The 22,562-nt window shown below is 40.7% G+C and overlaps 1 protein-coding gene across 3 annotated transcripts in view; it reads left to right on the top strand.

The window, feature by feature from the left end:
• Positions 1-2,052: 2,052 nt before the first annotated feature.
• The window catches only part of CTH (cystathionine gamma-lyase), a 34,182-nt gene continuing 13,672 nt past the window's right edge, over positions 2,053-22,562 (top strand). For all 3 annotated transcript variants that reach the window (XM_030823140.1, XM_003260187.4, XM_030823141.1), the window contains exons 1-7: positions 2,053-2,419; positions 7,250-7,331; positions 9,235-9,330; positions 12,875-12,984; positions 15,589-15,720; positions 21,136-21,193; positions 21,657-21,734. In XM_030823140.1, coding sequence (XP_030679000.1) covers positions 2,252-2,419; positions 7,250-7,331; positions 9,235-9,330; positions 12,875-12,984; positions 15,589-15,720; positions 21,136-21,193; positions 21,657-21,734 — 724 coding nt within the window. In that variant the 5' untranslated portion in view covers positions 2,053-2,251. The remainder of the gene's footprint in view (positions 2,420-7,249; positions 7,332-9,234; positions 9,331-12,874; positions 12,985-15,588; positions 15,721-21,135; positions 21,194-21,656; positions 21,735-22,562) is intronic.

Genomic DNA, 22,562 nt, shown 5'->3' with positions numbered 1-22,562 from the left:
TAGTATCATAACCAGTTAACCAGTCTTTTAAGAATGAATAATTAAGCCATTTTTCACTCTTTTGCTATGAAAAATAGTAAGGTAGGTTTAAAAAGCATCCTTGCTCATCTCTGTACACATATTAAGAATATATCTAAAGGATAAATTCCTGCAAGTAAAATTTTCTACAAAAGAAATTGCTGAGTCATAGAAAGGGGATATTTTAAATCCTTGATACATATTAAGCTGTCATCCAATAGTTTTCTCAGTTTAAGAAAGTAAAAAAGGCCTGAGTTATAGCATTTGTATTGGGTGCTTTTTTTTTTTTTTTTTTTGAGATGGAGTCTCACTCTGTGGCCCAGGCTGGAGTGCAGTGGCATGATCTCGGCTCACTGCAATCTCTGCCTCCTGGGTTCAAGCAATTCTCCTGTCTCAGGCTCCCAAGGAGCTGGGATTACAGGTGTGCACCACTACGCCCAGCTAATTTTTGTGTTTTTTGTAGAGATGGGGTTTCACCCTGCTGGCTAGGCTGGTCTCGAACTCTTGACTTCAGGTGATTCGCCCACCTCGGCCTCCCAAAGTGCTGGGATTAATAGGCGTTAGCCAATGCACCCGGCCTGGTGCTGTCTTCTGAATGATTCTTTATTACAGTACACTAAATAAAATGTCTGTATTTATGCAACTCAGGGTTTGTCAGCAAATATTAGGAGGTAAAACTAATTGGAACTGTTTTAGACCCTTTTGGCCCCTAAATGCCATATTATATTACACAAAAATACCCACCTATAGTTATACATAAATATTGAGGTGAGTTGCAGTTGATGTTATATTTTAAAAAGAAAAATATTAATTAAATATGTATTAATATACATTAGTGTTTTGAAGTCTATCCATTTTTTCCCCCAGCCATACAAAGTTTGGTAGGATTCTAAAAGCTTGTAGGCCCTCAAGCACTACTCCTCTAGTGCTTAGTGGGTTAAATGTCCCTAAAGCTAATTTGAAAAGCAAATTGCCTCATTCTTTCTCTTTATATCTTTCTTTCAAACTGTAAATTTTAAGAGCTGTTTATTCCTTATTCTCCTTGTTCTTAATTTGTTTAATAAAGTTTTAGATCTTTAGCGAATATTTTGCAACAACAGAAATATCCCCAAATTTCCTGGTGCTAGAAAACAGCCACAATAGTAAGTAGGTCAAGTCTGTATTGCTTAGGGAACAGGGAGATTTTTGTTTGTTTTAAAGCAGTGACTCTTCTGAGAGTAGGGCTCTGGGCGCAGGTGAGTGGTAAACAATCCTTTTTCCTGCAGGGATGTTGCTGTTAGTTGTGTAAAAGCAAAAGCATTTTGTGTAAGGATGTTAGGCTCCAGTAAGTTTTTCAAAGCCACATTATCCTGTTCATTAGGGGGAGTTTCTCTCTGTACTTTAAAAGAAGATAATGATGCTTGAAAAAGCTCAAGATTGACTAACTTTTAGGAAGCTGCCAGAGTTCTGCATTGACGTCCTCACTACAGTAGCTTCGTTATGTCTTAAGAGCAATTTAACCTTCACTTTCGTCGTCGTAAGCACTGGGTCATTACAGAGTTCAGTGTACCTAAAACGCAAGCTGTGACTGATGAGAATCCAAGCTGCAAACTGGGCGGTTTGGGCAACTGTTTTCTTAACCAATCTCCACGTTGTGGCTTACGTCTTTTAGCACCGCCCTCAGGGCAAAGGGTGACGGTCAGAGGTAAGTCCCGCAACAAGAGAGGGCTATTTATGTGGTGTGTTTACAGTTCCCCGGTTTCAGCACTAAGCCAGCTTTCCGCCAGGTCTCGGGCGAACCTCCGGCCTGAGGTCACACAGACGCCCGGGTGGCTCTCAGGAGCCAGCATGGCAGACTCCTCAGGACAGGTGCTCAGGAAGTTCGCCCGCGGGGACTAACACCACTTGGACCCGGGGACTCCGGCTTCACTCCACTTTGCGCACTGGGCGGGGCGGTCGCGGTGACGTTTCCGGCAACGCCTCTGCTGTCAGCCAATGAGGAGCGGGAGACGCGTCGGGCCTTCGCTCAATGGGCCGCGCTGGTCCCGCCCCGCTGTGCTCGTGAGGGGCCGGCCGGCCGCCTAATAAAATCCACCCCACCATCGCGGTGTCCCACTTCAGGGCGCTCGCGGTCGGCTCTGCCCTCGTGCTTCAGCTCCTTCTCACCTGATCCTTCTGTCTCTCCCAACCGCGGACACCCGGCTTCCTGGTTACATCTTCGGTGTTCTTTTCCTCTCTCCTTTCGCGGTTCAGCATGCAGGAAAAAGAGGCCTCCTCACAAGGTTTCCTGCCTCACTTCCAACATTTCGCCACGCAGGCCATCCACGTGGGCCAGGAACCAGAGCAATGGACCTCCAGAGCTCTAGTGCCCCCCATCTCACTGTCCACCACGTTCAAGCAAGGGGCGCCTGGCCAGCACTCGGTGAGCTGGGTCTGTCTGGGGCTGTCCACAGTTGGGCGGGAAAAGAGAGATGGCTTATGAATTTGACAGGCATGTAAGTAATGTATAATATGACTTATAAATTAGGAAGGCAACCGAAAGATGTTTCTACTCTGTAATTCTTGCAGTACAGCTTTGTATCGGATAGTCCAGGGATCGTATTTCTTTTGATAAGCAGGACTGGAAGGAGCCGTTTGTCCATCTTGCCATATAGATTTGGCCTGAAATTCACGTGATTTTGACACATTTGCAATTAAAAATCGAAGGTCATAACTTTTTTGAGTTACTTTTAGCAGAATAAATATTAAAGATGTAGTACGGAGTCAGCTTAGAAAATATTAAGGGTCTGATAACTTGACTAGAATTAAGATTGTTCCCAGTAGCTGTATTAATAATTATTGAGTATCTACTATGTGCCAAATACATGCTTGTATATATCATGTGTATTAAATGTATTCTCTCATCTAATCCTAACAATCCTAGTCTGAACCAAATTCTCATTTTTTTCCCAATAAAACAGCTGAGATTTACGGAGTTAAGTAACTAGCCTTAGGCTAGTAAGTATTGGAGCTGGGATTCAAACTTTAGAAACTTGAGGTTGCTTTAGGAACCAATTCCTAGGCACTCAGCTACACTATGCTATCTCTAATAATGCTAGTAACAATTTAGCCTATTGCATCATTTAAGCACTGTTGGCTTAGTGATTAACAACACAAGTCATGACCCGGTGCAGTGGTTTACACCTGTAATCCCAGCACTTTGGGAGGCTGAGGTGGGTGGATCACCTGAGGACAGGAGTTAGAGACCAGCCTGGCCAACATGGTGAAACCCCATCTCTACTAAAAATAAATAAGTTAGCCAGTAGCTGTAATCTCAGCTACTCGGGAAGCTGAGACAGGAGAATCGCTTGAACCCAGGAGGCAGAGGTTGCAGTGAGCCAAGATCTCACCATTGTATTCCAGCCTGGGCAACAAGAGCAAAACTCCAACTCAAAAAACAACAGAAAAAGAGAACACAGGTCTTATAGTCAAAGGCTAGGTTTGCATTCTGACACCACTTCTGAGCTGGGGGACCTTGGGCAAGTTAGTTAACCTATCAAAGCCTCTGATTGATCCTGTACAAATGGGGATAATAATAGTATCTACCACATAAGTTGTTGAGATGCATTTAAGGCTGTATGGTACACAATAATTACTCTATGGTAATTTGTTTTTTCATGATGTTCACATTTACACTATTTCCATCTGATCCTCACAACAACCAGGTCACAGGGCAGGACAGGTATTATGTACTTTTTATAGAAAAGGAACTGACACAGAGTCACACATGAATGATCTGTAAAACCTATGAAGGGGCCGTCTTTGTTAATCACATAGCTTTTTTCCCCCTTTTGGTGGCATACTTGATGGATCTTGGAGAATTTAAAAGTTGCTGAGATTTGTAAGAATTAGTTAAAGTCTGTAAGTCCAAAGCCTTGATTATGCTTTGGAAACCACTTCAGTGTGTTATATAAGTTGAGGAAAATCCTTATAGACAGTCCTTCGTTTTGTGAAATAGAATTCTAAGGCCATTTCTACAACAACAGGAGTCTGTAACTCCTGTCCTCAGGTGATCCACCCACCTCAGCCTCCCAAATACTCTTTACTGTATTTTAGAATCAAAATATGTACACTGCATCTCTTTCTTTCTTTCTTTTTTTTATTTTTCAGGCCAGGCTGGTCTCTAACTCCTGTCCTCAGGTGATCCACCCACCTCAGCCTCCCAAATACTCTTTACTGTATTTTAGAATCAAAATATGTACACAGCATCTCTTTCTTTCTTTCTTTTTTTTATTTTTCAGGGAAAGTCTTACTCTGTCGCCCAGGCTGGAGTGCAGTGGTGCGATCTCGGCTCACTGCAACCTCCGCCTCCTGGGTTCAAGCGATTCTCCGGCCTCAGCCTCCCAAGTAGCTGGGATTATAGGCGCCTGCCACTGCGCCCAACTCATTTTTGTATTTTTTTTAAGTACAGACGGGGTTTCACCATGTTGGCCAGGCTGCTCTTGAACTCCTGACCTCGTGATCCACCCCCCTCGGCCTCCCAAAGTGCTGTAATTACAGGTGTGAGCCGCCGCGCCCGGCTCACAGCCTCTCTTTCAAACACGCAGTTCGTTTCTTGTGTAGGGTTTAATGAATGTGTAGCTGCCCAAGCTTTGGAACTTAGTGCAAAAGTTAACCATTCAGGTGTGATATTAATAATTAAATGTTTCCAGGAAGCCAGCAGGGATGGTTAAATCCACAGAAACTCTGCTTAGTGTCTTTTTTTTTTTTTTTTTTTTTTGAGACAGACTCTTCCTCTGTTGCCCAGGCTGGAGTGCAGTGGTGCAATCTTGGCTCACTGCATCCTCCACCTCCTGGGTTCAAGCGATTCTCCTGCCTCAGCTTCCCGAGTAGCTGAGATTACAGCTACCTGCCACCATGCCCAGCTAATTTATTTATTTTTAGTAGAGACAGGGTTTCACCATGTTGGCCAGGCTGGTCTCGAAATCCTGACCTCAGGTGGTCCACCTCCGAAAGTGCTGGGATTACAGGCGTGAGCCACCGTGCCCGGCCCTTTTTAAAAATTAGTTAAGACCACTAAAGGGAATTTGAAGAGCTGAATGAGAAACGTGAGGTACCTTTCTGTGGCAGAAGCCACATGAATCCAAAGTTGTTTTTTTTTTAATCTGCTGGTTACAGCGTCAGGTCATGATAGGAAGGTGATGGTGGGGAGCGGTAAGGATGTCCTGGAACCCTATAAAATATGTCTGCTCAGGCCGGTCGCGGTGGCTCACGCCTGTAATCCCAGCACTTTCGGAGGCTGAGGCGGGCGGGTCATGAAGTCAGGAGATCAAGACCAACCTCGCCAACGTGGTGAAACCCCGTCTCTACTAAAAAAGTACAAAAATTAGCTGTGTGTGGTGGCATGCCTGTAGTCCCAGCTACTCTGGAGGCTGAGGCAGGAGAATCGCTTGAACCCGGGAGGTGGAGGTTGCGCCACTGCACTCCAGCCTGGCAACAGAGCGAGACTCCCTTTCAAAAAAAAAAAAAAGTCTGCTCAGCTTGTCATAAACAAGGGCACATAGCAACAAAACTTTTAAAAGTTATTATTAATACTGGGAGCTTCTGAATCAGAAACAAAGGTGAAAGAGTGGTTGTGTTTTGTTATGTGTTATGTGAAGCAGAGGGAGAAAATTATAGGACTTCTAATTAATGTTCAAATCCTTGGTTCGCAATCCAGTTTTGACACTCCCTAGGTACTATTACATTTGGCTTCACTTTCCTCAAAGCCAGTCATAAGGATTAGGAGAATGACTGGATGACTATAGCTAGCAGGGTGCCATATATGTAAAAGGAGAATAATGCAATTTTTTTTTTTTTCCGAGACAGAGTCTCGCTGTCGGCCAGGCTGGAGTGCAGTGGCACGATCTCGGCTCACTGCAACCTCCACCTCCTGGGCTCAAGCAATTCTCCTGCCTCAGCCTCCCCAGTAGCTGGGATTACAGGAATGCAAATTTTTTTTTTTTTTTTGAGACGGAGTCTCGCTCTGTCGCCCAGGCTGGAGTGCAGTGGCGTGATCTCGGCTCACTGCAAGCTCCGCCTCCCGGGTTCACACCATTCTCCTGCCTCAGCCTCCTGAGTAGCTGGGACTACAGGCGCCTGCCAACACGCCCGGCTAATTTTTTGTATTTTTAGTAGGTTTCACCGTGGTCTCGATCTCCTGACCTCGTGATCCGCCCGCCTCGGCCTCCCAAAGTGCTGGGATTACAAGCGTGAGCCACCGCGCCCGGCCAGGAATGCAAATTTTTAAAAAGTATTCTATGGAGCTGTTTTGCCAGGAATTGCTCCCTATGCTTTGAGCCACTTCTGTAGAGCCAAGATGTGAATGAATGTTGAGCATTGGTAGGATATGATCATAACTTCCTGTTGTATGCTAAATAGAACTTGAATCAGCCTGATGAGGTGGCTCACTCCTGTAATCTCAGCACTTTGGGAGACCAATGTGGGAAGACTGCTTGAGGTCAGGAGTTCAACTCCAGCCTGGGCAACATAGCTAGACTGCTTCTGCAAAAAATAAAATTAAAGTATTAGTTAGGCATGGTGACGTGCACCTGTAGTCTTAGCTACTCAGGAGGCTGAGATGGGAGGATTGCTTAAGCCCAAGAGTTTGAGGCTGCAGTGAGCTGTGATTGCCCCACTGTACTCTAGCCTGGGCAATAGAGTGAGGTCCTATCCTTAAAAAAAAAAAAAAGAAACTTGTATCACTTAATCACTTATTTCTTAGGAAATGAAATACAGGTTAGAATTAGGTTTATTCTGTTGGCTCATGCAAGTCCCTTTTCCTAATGTTTCCAGATTAATGAAAAAAGGTGAGTCTAACATAATAAACATACTAATAATAAAAACTGCCATTTATTTAGTGATTAGCATGTGCCAGGAAACATGTAGTGAATTTGTGCATTATCTCATTTTATCTTCACAACAATTTTATGAACTAGATATCTGTATTTTATTCCCATTTTACAGATATTGAGATTGACTCTTGGAAATGTGAAGTAACTTACCTAGTGTCATGCAGCTCATAAGTGGCAGATACAGAATTCACACAGAGTTTGTTTGACTTCAGAGCATCTTGATATAGCCACAGCACTGTTCTGCTTCTGTATTAAAGCAAGATATATCATGACTAAAGAATAGAAGCTCGTTATGGTAGGGTGAAACTATAGCTGTCTATGTTAGGACTCTGATAATAAACTTAAATCTCTTAGGATGAACTCGAACTTGTTTTTTTCAGGGTTTTGAATATAGCCGTTCTGGAAATCCCACTAGGAATTGCCTTGAAAAAGCAGTGGCAGCACTGGATGGGGCTAAGTACTGTAAGTAATTTCCATTTCACAGTCTAGAATCTATTTTTAAATGTATAGAGAAAACCATAGAGGCACAGAATGTGGAACTGAAAAGAAACAGATTTGCTAGTTCAAAATTCCTGTTCTACTGACTTTGAATTCTTTGCCCAATGTCCCTCAGTTGGTATAATATGCGTACGTGTAATCATCAGGTAAAAATACATATGAATAGAGGACAAATGAATAAAGGAAAAAATTCACATGAATACTACATTTATTAATACTACATTTATCATACAGTATTCATGTGAAAACAATCTTCATCTGAAACTGTCAGTATAAAGAAATAAATGGAAATTAAATTTAATAACACCACCTATTAGAATATAAAATCTTTTTTTGAGACAGGGTCTCTCATTCTGTTGCCCAGGCTGGAGTGCAGTGGCACGATCTCTGCTCAGTGCAACCTCCTCCTCCAGGGTTCAAGCGATTCTCCTGCCTCAGCCTCCTGAGTGGCTGGGATTGCAGGTGTGCACAACCACACCCAGCTAATATTTTTTTTTATTTTGAGACAGAGTCTTGCTCTTGTGGCCCAGGCTGGAGTGCAATGGCAGGATCTCGGCTCACTGCAACCTCTGCCTCCTGGATTCAAGCAATTCTTCTACTTCAGCCTCTCAAGTAGCTGGGATTACAGTTGCCTGCCACCATGCCCAGCTAATTTTTTGTATTTTTAGTAGAGATGGGGTTTCGCCATGTTGGCCAGGCTGGTCTCGATCTCCTGACCTCGTGATCTCCCGCCTTGGACTCCTAAAGTGCTGGGATTACAGGAGTGGGCCACCGCGCCCAGCCTTTTTTTTGTATTTTTTGTAGAGATGGGGCTATTTTTGCTGGGCTGGTCTTGAACTCTTGGGCTCAAGTCATCTGCCCACCTCCGCCTCCCAAAGTGCTGGGATTACAGATGTGAGCCACTGCACTTGGCCTAAACTTGCTTATCCTCTGGTTTATTCACCTAATAATTTGTGCCTAAGAATAGCACTAAAGTTATTTTCAGTGGTCAATAACTCCTGATAACATGCTATCAGAGATTAGAGATTAAATCCCTAAACTTTTTTTTTCATGAAGAGAGTCTTGTGTATTCATTGTGATTACACTTATCAGACAAATCTCAGGTCTGATTGCGAGTTTTGTTAAAATAGTTACTGAATTGCATATTCATATAATGAATGTATGAATCATATCTTTGCTCTATTCTTTATGTTTGAAATTTCTTTTTTCTTTTTTTCTTTTTTTTTTTTTTTTGATATGGAGTCTCCCTCTGTCACCCAAGCTGGAGTGCAGTGGTGCAGTCTCGGCTCACTGCAACCTCCACCTCCTGGGTTCAAGTGATTCTCCTGCCTCAGTCTCCCTCATAGCTGGGATTACAGGCATGTGCCATCATGCCTGGCTAATTTTTGTATTTTTAGTAAACACAGAGTTTCACCCTGTTGGCCAGGCTGGTCACGAAATCTTGACCTCAAATGATCTACCTGCCTTGGCCTCCCAAAGTGCTGGGATTATAGGCATGAGCCACCACGCCCGCCCTGAAATTCCTTTAGTTTGCTATTTTTAAACTGTAATTTAACTGGCAATAGGCCTTTTATCTCAGATATTTGTAAAGAGTTATTTTCTTGAAATGTTTCAGAGAAATATTATTACCAAGGCAAAATTGACTTAACACAAAAGTATCTGTCCACATTATATATTTTTTATTTTAAAGATATCTTATTCTTGAAATAGAAAAGGAGGTTTTGTAATGGCGTTAATCAGGGGCCTCTAGCAACTCAGCGGTGACGGCTTCCTATCTGCATTGAAGTCAGTCAGGTAAATACTTGGAGGTGTGTTGTAACCTATAGGCCTGACTTTTCAGCTTACTCTAACTTGATTTTTATTTTAGGTTTGGCCTTTGCTTCAGGTTTAGCAGCCACTGTAACTATTACCCATCTTTTAAAAGCAGGAGACCAAATTATTTGTATGGATGATGTGTATGGAGGTAGGTGACCCCTCTCATTTATATTGTGTAAACTTGTATTTTACAGATAATAAAGTGAGCCTTGAATTAATATTAACAATGTTGCCAGTATTTTTGATTATTTATTATAGTTTACAGGTATGACGGGTACCTTTGTGCTCTCTCAGACTTGGCAAAAGAGGAGCATAAACACTTAGGGTCCATGTTCTGGAACTGCTTATAAGAGAGATTATTTATTTATTTATTTGTTTATTTTGAGATAGGATCTCGCTCTGTCACCCAGGCTGGAGTGGAGTGGTACGATCTCGGCTCACTGCAGTCTCCGCCTCCTGGGTTCAAATGGTTCTCGTGCCCTAGTCTCCTGAATAGCTGGGACCCCAGGCGTATGCCACCACACCTGACTAATTTTTGTATTTTTTGTAGAGACGGGGTTTTGTCATGTTGGTCAGGCTGGTCTGGAACTCCTGAGGTCAAGTGATCCTCCCTGTCCAGCCTCCCAAAGTTTTGGAACTACAGGCCTGAGCTGCCTCACCTGGCCAGAGATTATTTAATAAGAATAGTATTTAAGGTGCTAGAATGAATACGTAGCACTTGATCAACTTGCAGACATATTCTGCTCTAGAGAAGATAAGGTTTAGAGAGACAGTGTTCTCCTGTAACTTAATTTTTACCTGTAATAAAGGTGAAATACAACTCAGGTTACTCTCAAGAGCTCAACCCCACACATCCCCTTTTGCTTTTTATTTTTTGTTTGGCACCAGGGAAACTTTCAAAATTTGTTGAGAGATATGGGCCTCTTTTCCCAAAAAATGTTCTTAAGACTACACTCAGTGATTTATTAGCATTTTAATTTTAGGGTTCTCATGGATTGAACCCCTGAAGCCCATCTATGGCTCTAAATTTAAGAACTTCCCATTAACTCGTCATTTAACATTAGGTATATCTCCTAATGCTATCCCTCCCCCCTCCCCCCAGCCCATAACAGTCCCCAGTGTGTGATGTTCCCCTTCCTGTGTCCATGAGTTCTCATTGTTCAATTCCCAACTATGAGTGAGAACATGTGGTGTTTGGTTTTTTGTCCTTGTGATAGTTTACTGAGAATGATGGTTTCCAGTTTCATCCCTGTCCCTACAAAGGACATGAACTCATCCTTTTTTATGGCTGCATAGTATTCCATGGTGTATATGTGCCACATTTTCTTAATCCAGTCTATCGTTGTTGGACATTTGGGTTGGTTCCAAGTCTTCGCTATTGTGAATAGTGCCGCAATAAACATACGTGTGCATGTGTCTTTATAGCAGCATGATTTATAGTCCTTTGGGTATATACCCAGTAATGGGATGGCTGGGTCAAATGGTATTTCTAGTTCTAGATCCCTGAGGAATCACCACACTGACTTCCACAATGGTTGAACTAGTTTACAGTCCCACCAACAGTGTAAAAGTGTTCCTATTTCTCCACATCCTCTCCAGCATCTGTTGTTTCCTGATTTTTTAATGATGGCCATTCTAACTGGTGTGAGATGGTATCTCACTGTGGTTTTGATTTGCATTTCTCTGATGGCCAGTGATGATGAGCATATACCTAATGCTAAATGACGAGTTAATGGGTGCAGCACACCAACGTGGCACATGGATACATTTGTAACAAACCTGCACGTTGTGCACATGTACCCTAAAACTTAAAGTATAATAATAAAAAAAAAATTTAAGAACTTCCATTCCAAAGAAATTAAATGTTAGCTATTTAAAGTGGTGAATGTGGAGAAGACAGGCTTGCCCTTGCCTTTAAGCCCACTGATTTTTGTATTTAAAACAAAAGCAAGGAATTTTGTGAATATACATATACATATATTCCAGATGCTCCCAAATAATTAAAAGGTGATTTCTAGAACATCATCATTTTATCTATTTCCTATCTGAACAAAAAGTTAAATCACTAAGTCCTTTAAAACAGCAGTTCCCAACCTTTTTGGCACCAGGGACCGGTTTTTGTTTTTTTTTTTTTTTTTGAGGTGGAGTCTTGCTCTGTTGCCAGGCTGGAGTGCAGTGGCACGATCTCGGCTCTCTGCAACCTCTGCTTCCCGGGTTCAAACGATTCTCCTGTCTCAGCCCCCCGAGTAGCTGGCATTACAGGCATGCGCCACCACGCCTGGCTAACTTTGTGTTTTTAGTAGAGCCAGAGTTTCTCCTTGTTGGTCAAGCTGGTCTCGAACTCCCAACCTTAGGTGATCCACCTGCCTCAGCCTCCCAAAGTGCTAGGATTACAGGTGTGAGTCACCCGTGCCCGGCCTCAGGGACCGGTTTTGTAGGATAAAATTTTTCCAGGGACAGGGGGATGGTTTCAGGATGAAACTGTTCCACCGCAGATCATCAGGCGCTATTTAGACTCTCATAAGGAGCATGCAATCTAGATCCCTCGAAAGTTAGATTCTCATAAGGACTGCACAACCTAGATCCTTCTCATAAGCAATTCACAGTAGGTTTCCTCCTATGAGAATCTGATGCTGCCGTTGATCTGACAGGAGACTGAGCTCAGGGAGTTATAATGCTTACCCACTGCTCACCTCCTGCTGTGTAGCTGGATTCCTAACAGGCCACAAACCTGTACCTGTCTGTGGCCTGTGCGTTGGGGACCCCTGCTTTAAAGGAAGGGCCTTATTCTTAGTAATCACTTTATCCCTCAAAAATTTGCACAATGTTTTGTATTTTATCTTAGTTTCTTATATTAGCTTGTTGAGTTGAAATTATAGAAATCTCAAACCTTTAGATACTTTTATAATGCATTATAAAAGTCTCATGGCAAACGTAGGTATAAAATCCTGAAAATTGTTGATTTTAAAGAACTTTTTACATTATTTTTCAATTTTATATTACCTAGGGTCAGTCTACATACCATCAAAAGTCTAGTTTCTCTTTAATGACAGAATATTCTTTTGTTGTTGTTGTTATTGAGTATCAATATCAATTTTTTCTTTAAGTTTTTATGTGTAAAAATCAAATCTAGGTGTATTTATAAAAGAAATTATTTTAAGTCAAATGATTTACCTTCTTTCACTGTAAAAATCTGATAGTTTGATTTATATTGTCTCATTTTATCGATTAAAACTTTCAGAACTACATAACAAAGAGATTGAAAAAGTACAAAGAATAATAACCAATTCTTTTCCATTACAAAGTATATTGAAATTTATTTCGAACCTTTCATTGACATTGATTCATTTAGTTTAGAGTTGAGAACTAGGTAGAAATTGTTTGAAAAGATATGATGTTTCAGGAAGCATGTCACTTAGTGGCGACTGGATGTTTTGAGAAACATTATTTGCTTCATGCTACTTTTGGATCTCAAGTGTGTTTTATTTGACTCTTGAGGCTTTAAAGAACAAACCTTATTATTCTTTACTATATCAGATAGCCAAACTATTTAACCAAACTAGAATTGCTTTTAGTTGCATTTTTCTTGGTGACTGAGAGTTCCATATATTTTGTAAGTGTTTATACGTAGAAGGAATGAATGTTTCTTAATGCAATGTTCTTTTCATTTATCTGATTCCCTTCTGTCTCAGGTACAAACAGGTACTTCAGGCAAGTGGCGTCCGAATTTGGATTAAAGAGTTCTTTTGTTGATTGTTCCAAAATCAAATTACTAGAGGCAGCAATTACACCAGAAACCAAGGTAACTCAGCTCGTTTTCAGTTTTGCCTGTTTTTCCTTCGATGTTTTGTTTTCATCATTTCTGTTTACTAGAGGATATAATTTAATGTGAATAACAAATTTTATTATATGCCATTGGAAACATCAACAAAATTAAGATAGATTGTCATCTCCGGGGTATTATAGCATAATGGTAGTACATGATTTCTGGAGTAGAATTCAAATTTTAATTTTGTATCTTAGTTAGTGTATTATCTTGGGCAAATTATTTAACCAAAGTCTCAATTTCTTCATTTGCAAAATGGAGATAATTATACCGGTTTTTTAGAAATGGGAGTGTGAGAATCAAATGAGATAATGAATATGAAATGCTTAGTATAGTTCCTGGATACATGGTAATTGTTAAAAGAATTTCTATGCGGGAGAACCTAATTTTTAACTGCATAGCCAAAATAGTATTGGTAACAGAAGTCATCACAGAGATTGGATTATAGAAAAAGAAGCCTGCCAAACCCCCAAAGTCTAAGCACAGTGGCTTTGCCGGGCTGTAAGGGATGCTGCCCAGATACTAGTTAGATGTAGAGAATGGGCCACAAGCAATCTTTAGCTTCCATCCTGGGAAGTTTGTATGCCACCGGAAGATGTTCTGTGTCCGAGTGAATGGCATATGTGATATTCTTTCTTGGGACTTCATTTAAATTCTGTGTGGATAAAAGAAGGACCAGTGTCTTTTATAAGTCAGCTGTTTACAACTTTGTGCTAATGATTAAAAGGTTAGAATTGTACCCAAGATTATGTTGCAATGAATGCTAAAAAATAAATATCTTTTCATGTACAAATAATTACTTTGCACATTAACGTGGTTGAGCTTTTGGTAATTAAGGTTTGTTTCCAGAAGAACTTGTTTTTTATCTTGCTTGGGAGAAAAGACACATTAAAATAGCTGGTCCAAGTCTTTCTTTTTTGTTTTTTTTTTTTGAGACGGAGTCTCACCCTGTCACCCAGGCTGGAGTGCAATGGCGTGATCCCAGCTCACTGCAAGCTCTGCCTCTTGGGTTCAAACGATTCTCCTGCCTCAGCCTACCGAGTAGCTGGGATTACAGGCGCCCACCACTATGCTCAGCTAATTTTTGTATTTTTAGTAGAGACGGGGTTTCACCATGTTGGCCAGGCTGATCTTGAACTCCCGACCTTGTGATCCGCCTGCCTCAGCCTCCCAAGGTGCTGTGATTACAGGCATGAGCCACCGTGCCTGGCCCTGGTCTGAATCTTTCTAAGGGAGGAAAGCAAATTATGAGTATAGTAAGTCTTGTCAACAGAATTTTATATAGAGACTCTACCAACTTGAATTAATACATTTTCCCTCCTAAAATATCAGGTTTTTCACTTGAAGTAGAATGTTTAAGTCCATGTAAAACCTACTTTTTATTTATTTGGTAATTTTTATTTTTTTTACTATCAGTAGGACTGATAAATTCTTACCAGGAATAATTTTTATAGATTCTTTAAATAATTCAAGATTTTTGTAGAATATGTATTATTTAACCATCTTATCTTTTCCAGAGTAAAACTCTAAAATCAGAAGAGTATTAAACCAGATCTCTTGCCCATTTAAATAACAGGTAATAAAAAAAGAATCAGCCAGGCACAGTGGCTCATGCCTATAATACCAGCACTTTGGGAGGCTGAGGCAGGAGGATCACTTGAACCAGGAGTTCGAGATATATAGCGAGACCCTTTCTCTGCAAAAAAAAAAAAAAAAAGGCCGAGCATGGTGGCACATGCCTGTAGTTCCAACTACTGGGGAGGCTGAGGTAGGAGGATCACTTGGGCCTGAGAGGTCAAAGCTGCAGTTAGCTGTGATCATGCCACTGCACTCTAGCCTGGGCAACAAAGTGAGACCCTGCCACTTAAAAAAAAAAAAAAAGTAATTCAGTACAATGGCATTTCGTTCAACAAATGGAATTCTTTTCTTTGGTCTTTTTGATAACTATCAAGCGTCTACCATGTGTCTGAATTGTGGTAGGTTTTGAAATATAAAGGTCATTGTTACTTTCAAAGTAGGCGGTAACCAGGTTTTCTGTTGTGGGTGTCACTTTTCTTCTTTAGTCTAAAGACCATGCTCTTCAAGTCTTAGGTACTTATTCTAGAGTTTCTAGAGTTTCTGGCATTAAGTTCATGTTAAATATATTTTTGGCATCATAGGGATAATTCTCTTTCATTAAAATTCTAGGATGTATTCTTACACAATCTATGTTATTCATCTTTGAGAACAAAATTTCCAGACACTGAGCTGTGTCTTTGGAATACACTTTCTTTTTTAAGAAAAGTACAGTAATTAACTTTAGTACTTTTCTGTTTACGTGTACGTTATCTCACTTGATCTTTACAAAAAATTCTGTAAGGTAGGTATTACCAACCCAATTATACAGATCAATAGGATACATTACATACCTATGGCTTCAGAAATTTACAGGTAAGGCTAGGATTCACATTTGAACTTCCCAACATCATCATCCATGTGTTTCCATTATATAATGTAGCTTCCCAGATTGTTATAATATATGAGATGTATGTTTGTAAAGTTTATTTTTACAAACTACTGTTATTTGCTGAATTATTTTAGCTTGTTTGGATCGAAACCCCCACAAACCCCACCCAGAAGATGATTGACATTGAAGCCTGTGCACATATTGTCCATAAGCATGGAGACATTATTTTGGTCGTGGATAACACTTTTATGTCACCATATTTCCAGGTAAATGAAAATAATTTTTTTGGCACAATTAGCAGACCACATATATCTGTAATTAGGAAAGAAAGGACTTGCTTAAATTAAAATCATGATCAAATTCATGAAATCTAATCATAATTAATTATTTACTGGACCGAGAATTAAATTTGGACCTCTTCTACCATTAGTTAATATCTTTTCAAACCTATGTTAATATCCTGCATGTTACTTTGTGTTCTTTATTTATTAAAGCTTACCAGTTCTCAAGGCTGGGCGCAGTGGCTCACGCCTGTAATCCCAGCACTTTGGGAGGCCGAGGCAGGCGGATCAGGAGATCAGGAGATCAAGACCACGGTGAAACCCCGTCTCTACTAAAAATACAAAAAATTAGCTGGGCGCGGTGGTGGGCGCCTGTAGTCCCAGCTACTCGGGAGGCTGAGGCGGGAGAATGGCGTGAACCCGGGAGGCGGAGCTTGCAGTGAGCTGAGATAGCGCCACTGCACTCCAGCCTGGGTGACAGGGTGAGACTCTGTCTCAAAAAAAAAAAAAAATCTTACCAGTTTACCAGTTCTCTTAGGATGTGTAAACTCTGAAGAAATGGCCTTATTATGTGATTGTATCTGCTAATACCTTATACATAGTAAGGACTTGAATGTTTATGCATTGATTACAAATCAGTCATATTTTTCAGTCACCTTGAATATTTTTATATATATTATAAAAGAAAAGTGATGCTCAATGATTTCAGTATATATTATACATATTATTTCTCTTCTTCTAGTTTTTATTCCTTCAGCACTCCATATATATGCCTCGATCTCTTTAACTTATTATTATTTTGAACTTTTACTTTATTTATTTTACATTATAGCTGTAAGTATTTATAGCGCTCTTATGTTAGTCTCTTTGGGTGGCCATAACAGAATACCATAAACTGGGTGGCTTATAAGCAGCAATTTATTTCTCACAGTTCTGAAGGCTGGGAAGTCCTCAGTCAAAGTGCCAGCAGATTCAGTACCGGTGAGGACCCACTTTCTGGTCCATAGATGGAGCCTTCTCGCTGTGTCCTCACATGGTAGAAGAGACAAGGCAGTTCTCTGGGGCCTCTTTTATCAGGGCACTGTATTAGTCCATTCTCACACGGCTATAAAGAAATAATCCGAGACTGTGTAATTTATAAAGAAAGAGGTTAAATTGGGTCACAGTTCTGCAGGCTGTACAGAAAGCATGATGCTGGCATCTGCTTGGCTTCTGGGGAGGCCTCAGAAAACTTACAATAATGGCGGAAGGCAAAGGGGAGCAGGCACATCCCATGACCAGAGTAGGAGCGAGAGAGAGAACGAGGGGGAAGATGCTACACACTTTTAAACAACCAAATCTCCCAAGAACTCACTCACAATTGTGAGGACAGTCCCAAGGGGAGATGGTGCTAAACCATTCATGAGATATACACCCTCATGAACTAATCACCTCCCTCCAGGCCCCACCTCCAACATTTGGGGATTACAATTCAACATGAGATTTGGTGGGGACACAGATCCAAACCATATCAGACACAAATCACCCTAATCACCTCCCAAAGGCCCACCTCCTAATCACACTAGTGATTAGATTTCAATCTGTGAATTTTGGAGGACACAAATGTTCAGACCATAGCAGCTCTCTTGAAAGATGTCTTTCCCTACCTAGCCCTCTGCATTTGTTTCCTCCCCAGACCACGCCCCCCATACATCCTCTGTCCTTTCCTTTTTTCTCTGTCTTGTGTCTAGTTTCATCTTCTTTTCTGCTTCACTTTCTTTTGTAGATCACTTTGGGATCTCTTTATAATTAACTTGTTTCCTGCCTTTTCCACACAGGTTCTCCCTCTTTCCTCTGGGTAACCCAACTCTTTCCTTTCCTTGTTAGGAGTTACCTTCTTCCTGCTCTTTTCTTCCTGCCTGTACCTTGTCATACTTAGTACATTTCCTGTAGTTCATCTTTATTCTGCAGAGTTCCTGAAACCCAGCTCATTTTCTCTGGCTCTTCAATTGGGCAGATGTTTACAGGTTTTATTGTTTACATTTCCCCCCTTCTGTTCTGGGTCCCTGAAGTTGATCCAGGTTGCTGCCTCCATGTGACTGGCTGACTCCCTGGGCAGTTTGTATGAACCTGCTCTTCACCTTTCTCCATTTTATTCGAAGGCATTGTCATGGTTTATTTTCCTTTCTGAAGCATACTTCCTGGCTACATTGCATTCAGACAGCTTCATGGGCCATCTGCCTTTGGCTCATAATGTATCTTTGATTGCTGATTTTATCAGGTAAAGCAGTCTGTTTCCAAGTGAAAAATCTTCTGGCATTGTCTATTTGGCGTCGTCTGTTTGTCCCAGGTTGTTTTCAGTGTAAGATTCCTTATCGCAACTCCTTAGTCCATATGCCACTTACATTAGGCCAGTTAATAGAGCGTAGGATAGCTTTAGCTGAGACACAGTGAGTCCTGTATATTCCCAAAAAGATTGCAAACGTTTTGTAGCGTGGATCTGCCCGGGTTACTCATCAAACCTGGCCCTCTTTCTCCTATTACCGTCACTAACATAGGTCTAGTTTTTCTACCTTTTTGAAGCCCACATCACATTCCTCATGCCAATGGTTGGAATTTGCTTCATTTCAATTTGGATTTATTCCAGTTGAATTACTTAGAATCACATCATCCCTAAGTAGCCACATGTGTTGTTTCCATGAAGCAAATCTTCCTGAAAAAAATCTTCTCATTGTCTTACCTTCATGAAAATGGAATATGTTCTCTTTCTTCCCAGTCTTTTGTCCTCTGGATCTTCTGTAAGTCTCACAAAAGGCAAAATAGACCTACCAACATGAAGTTTCAGAGTAGCACCTCTGGAGTCAGGCATTCTGGGTGTGAGTCCTGGCTCTACCAGCTTTTTAATCTGAAGGATCTATCTCATTTTTCTTAGTCCCCTTTCCTCACCTGTATGATGACAGCCATTAAGGTACTGATTTTATTGAGTTAGGTAAAGTATTTTGTACAGTGCTTCCCTGGGTTATATAAAGTACTTAGCATGATTCTCAGAAGATAATGAGATCAGAGGTGTTAGTCATTTGGTTTTTATTTTTCCTTCTCTTTTGGCTGTAGAGTTTACAGAATGTTAGCACTAGAAAAGACCTTAGGCCTCACCTACTTTGACCCCATCCCTTTAGAGATGTGCAAACACATATGCAGAGAGTGCTTTGGGCAATATTTTACCTAAAGCATCCTATTTTTCAAATACCCTAAATGAAAAGTTCCCATAGCCACCTATACTAATATCTTCCAAAGACTAAACAGCTCTAGTGAGGGTGAAATAAACACACACAGTTCTATGTTTAGGAAAATGTAAAGAGAAGGATGTTGATAATGTATTTTTTTGTTTGTTTTGAAATGGAGTCTTGCTCTGTCACCCAGGCTGGAGTGCAGTGGTGCGATCTCAGCTCACTGCAACCTCCGCCTCCCCGGTTCAAGCAATTCTCCTGTCTCAGCCTCCCGAGTAGCTGGGATTACAGGTTTCCACCACCACCCCCGGCTAATTTTTGTAGTTTTAGTAGAGATGGGGTTTCACCATGTTGGCCAGGCTGGTCTCGAACTCCTGACCTCAAGTGATCCACCCGCCTAGGCCTCCCAAAGTGCTGAGACTACAGGCGTGAACCACCACTCCCGGCCTGACAATGTATTATTAAGTGGAAAGTCTACACCTTTCACTCTCCTTGTAAACAAATACATTTTAAGACTACGGGATTAACCTAGAGGACATTATGTTAAGTGAAATAAGCCAGGCACAGACAGACATATATGGCAGGATCTCATTCATGTGTGGAATGTAGAAAATGTTGATCTCATAAAAGTAGTGAATAGAACAGTGGCTACCAGGGTCTGGGGAGGGGAGGGTGGAGGTGGGGAGGGATGAGGATGGTCAATGGGTACAGAGTTATAATTAGAAGGAGGAATGGAGGAATAAGTTTTGGTGTTCTACTGCACAAAAGGATGATCATACTTACAATAAGATACTGTATATATCAAAATAGGAGAGAGGATTTTAAATGTTTCTACTACAAAGAAATGATAAATATTTGAGATGATGGGCATGCTAATTACCCTGCTTTTGATCATTACACAATTACACATGTATTGAACATCACATTGTACTCCATGACTTAAAGGATTAATTTACAGGAAAATTAGGTGAAAGAAAACACTTTAAAAAATTCCTTTTCTTTTTTATTTTTCTTAATTCTCCCAGTTTCAGACAAATTAATTATTTATTTATTTATTTATTTATTTGAGACAGAATCTTGCTCTGTCGCCCAGGCTGGAGTGCAGTGGTGTCATTTCAGCTCACTGCAACCTCTGCCTCCTGGGTTCAAGTGATTCTCCTGCCTCAGCCTCCTGAGTAGCTGGGATTACAGGCGCGTGCCACCATGCTCAGCTAATTTTTTTTGTATTTTTAGTAGAGACAGGGTTTCACCATGTTGGCCAGGCTGGGTTCAAACTCATGGCCTCAAGTGATCCACCCACCTCAGCCTCCCAAATTATTGGGATTACAGGTGTGAGCCCCTGCGCCCAGCAAATTTCTTTCTTTCTTGTTGTTTTTCAAGATAAAGTCTTGCTCTGTCACTCAGGCTGAAGTGCAGCGGCTTGATCATGGTCCACTGCAGCCTGAAACTCCTGATCTCCAGTGATCCTTCTGCCTCAGCCTCCGAAATTGCTGGGATTACAGGTGTCAGCCATTCCCCAACTCCCGGCCATCTAGATTTCTTATAATACCTAATACAACGTACATGCTTTATAAATAGTTGTTACACTATATTGTTTAGGAACTAATGACAAAAAAGTCTGTACATGTTCAATACAGACACAACCATTCCTCTGTTTTTCCAAGTATTTTTTTTATCCATGGTTGGTTGAATCCATGGATGTGAATCCCACGCATAGGAAGGGCTGAGTAATTAGGAATCAAGATCATGACAAACCCTAAATGTGAATAATCACAGCATGTGTCATGAGGTTTTACTGATGAAAAATCTCAGCAGATGAGTTATACTTACTCTACATAAAAATTGCTGAATGTTCATGTCAACTATTTTATATGTTTAATGAGTCATAAAATACTAGAGTCTCAGCAATTGCTATAAAGAAACAGGTTCAAGAGTTGACCTGGGCTTATCTGCTCTTTCCAAGAAACTTTTGCCTTCAGATTAAATACTGGATTCAATACTTTACATTTTTCTTTGGTGGGAGGGAGGCAAAGGAGAAATAATATCAGAGATCCTGGAAAATTTTAAGATGCACATACTTTTGCAAAGTTAGTATTGATTAGAATAAGAATGGAATTTACAATTGCAAATAGGCAGGTAATTAAGCATATTTTCAAATGGTTTCTCATTTAAAGTAAAAAATTTGTTCTTTCAGCGCCCTTTGGCTCTGGGAGCTGATATTTGTATGTATTCTGCAACAAAATACATGAATGGTAAGATGCATACTTTGAATGTTCTTTTTCATGGATAGGTGAAAATAGCATACGGCTTGGCTTTTGATCCCTTTTTTTTTATTATTTTATAGATTATTTTCTGTGACTCATGTAGAAAGTAAAAAAAAAAAAATCCTTTGATTAAATGTAGGATTTCATTAATAGTACACAAAACTATGCTCATGATTTATGAGAAGAGGATTAAAGTTGGCCATAAAAAGTTAAGCTTTTATCTTGCTGACACCTTAAAGGAACATTTTGTTTTTATATAATTTTTATTTTATTGTTTTAGACATAGCTTTTGCTACTGTCCAGTTGAATAAAGTTTACTTATACTTATTTTATAGAGCTTTTTCCCTGAGAGTTTTTTCAAGTGAAAATCGCATTTTGGAAGTTATAAAATAAAGAGTAAACATAAATTGTTTCTAACTGAAATTTATTTTTGTTTGTCTTTTGTTTTTAGGCCACAGTGATGTTGTAATGGGCCTGGTGTCTGTTAATTGTGAAAGCCTTCATAATAGACTTCGTTTCTTGCAAAACTGTAAGTATTAAAAAGTCCAGATTCTCTATGACGCTCTCAATGACTACATTTGATATTTGTATTTCCACTAAGTGTTGTGAAGTGATGGCATTCTAATAATTTATGAAGAAATGAAAAATAGAGGAGAAAAATTCTGATTTTATTTTTTATTTATTAATTTTTTTTTTTTGAGATGGAGTTTCACTCTGTCGCCCAGGCTGGAGTGAAGTGGCGTGATCTCAGCTCACTGCAACCTCCGCCTCCTGGGTTCAAGCGATTCTCCTGCCTCAGCCTCCTGAGTAGCTGGGATTACAGGTGCCCACCACCATGCCCAGCTAATTTTTTATATTTTTAGTAGAGACAGGGTTTCACCATGTTGGCCAGGCTGGTCTCAAACTCCTGACGTCAGGTGATCCACCTGCCTTGGCCTCCCAAAGTGTTGGGATTACAGGCATGAGACACCGTGCCCAACCAAAAAAATTTTTTCTGATTTTAGAGGAAAGTGTTATAAAAATAGTTATTGCAGGCTGGGGACGGTGGCTCATGCCTGTAATCTCAGCACGTTGGGAGGCGGAGGCAGGTGGATCACTTGAGCTTAGGAATTTGAGACCAGCCTGAGCAACATGGCGAAACCCTGTCTTTACCAAAAATACAAAACAATTAGGCAGGTGCAGTGGCACGTGCCTGTGGTCCCAGATTCTCGGAGGCTGAGGCAGGAGGATTACCTGAGCCTGGAAGGCGAAGGTTACAGTGAGCTGACATCGTGCCACCGCAATCCAGCCTGGGCAACACAGTGAGATCCTATCTCAAAAAACAAAAAACAAAAACGGTTATAGCATAGCAAGGCTT

The sequence above is a fragment of the Nomascus leucogenys genome, chromosome 12 (assembly GCF_006542625.1).
Source record: "Nomascus leucogenys isolate Asia chromosome 12, Asia_NLE_v1, whole genome shotgun sequence".
Classification (NCBI taxonomy): domain Eukaryota; kingdom Metazoa; phylum Chordata; class Mammalia; order Primates; family Hylobatidae; genus Nomascus; species Nomascus leucogenys.
The sequence above is the reverse complement of the archived record's forward strand: the minus strand, read 5'-3'. Positions and strand labels throughout refer to the sequence as shown.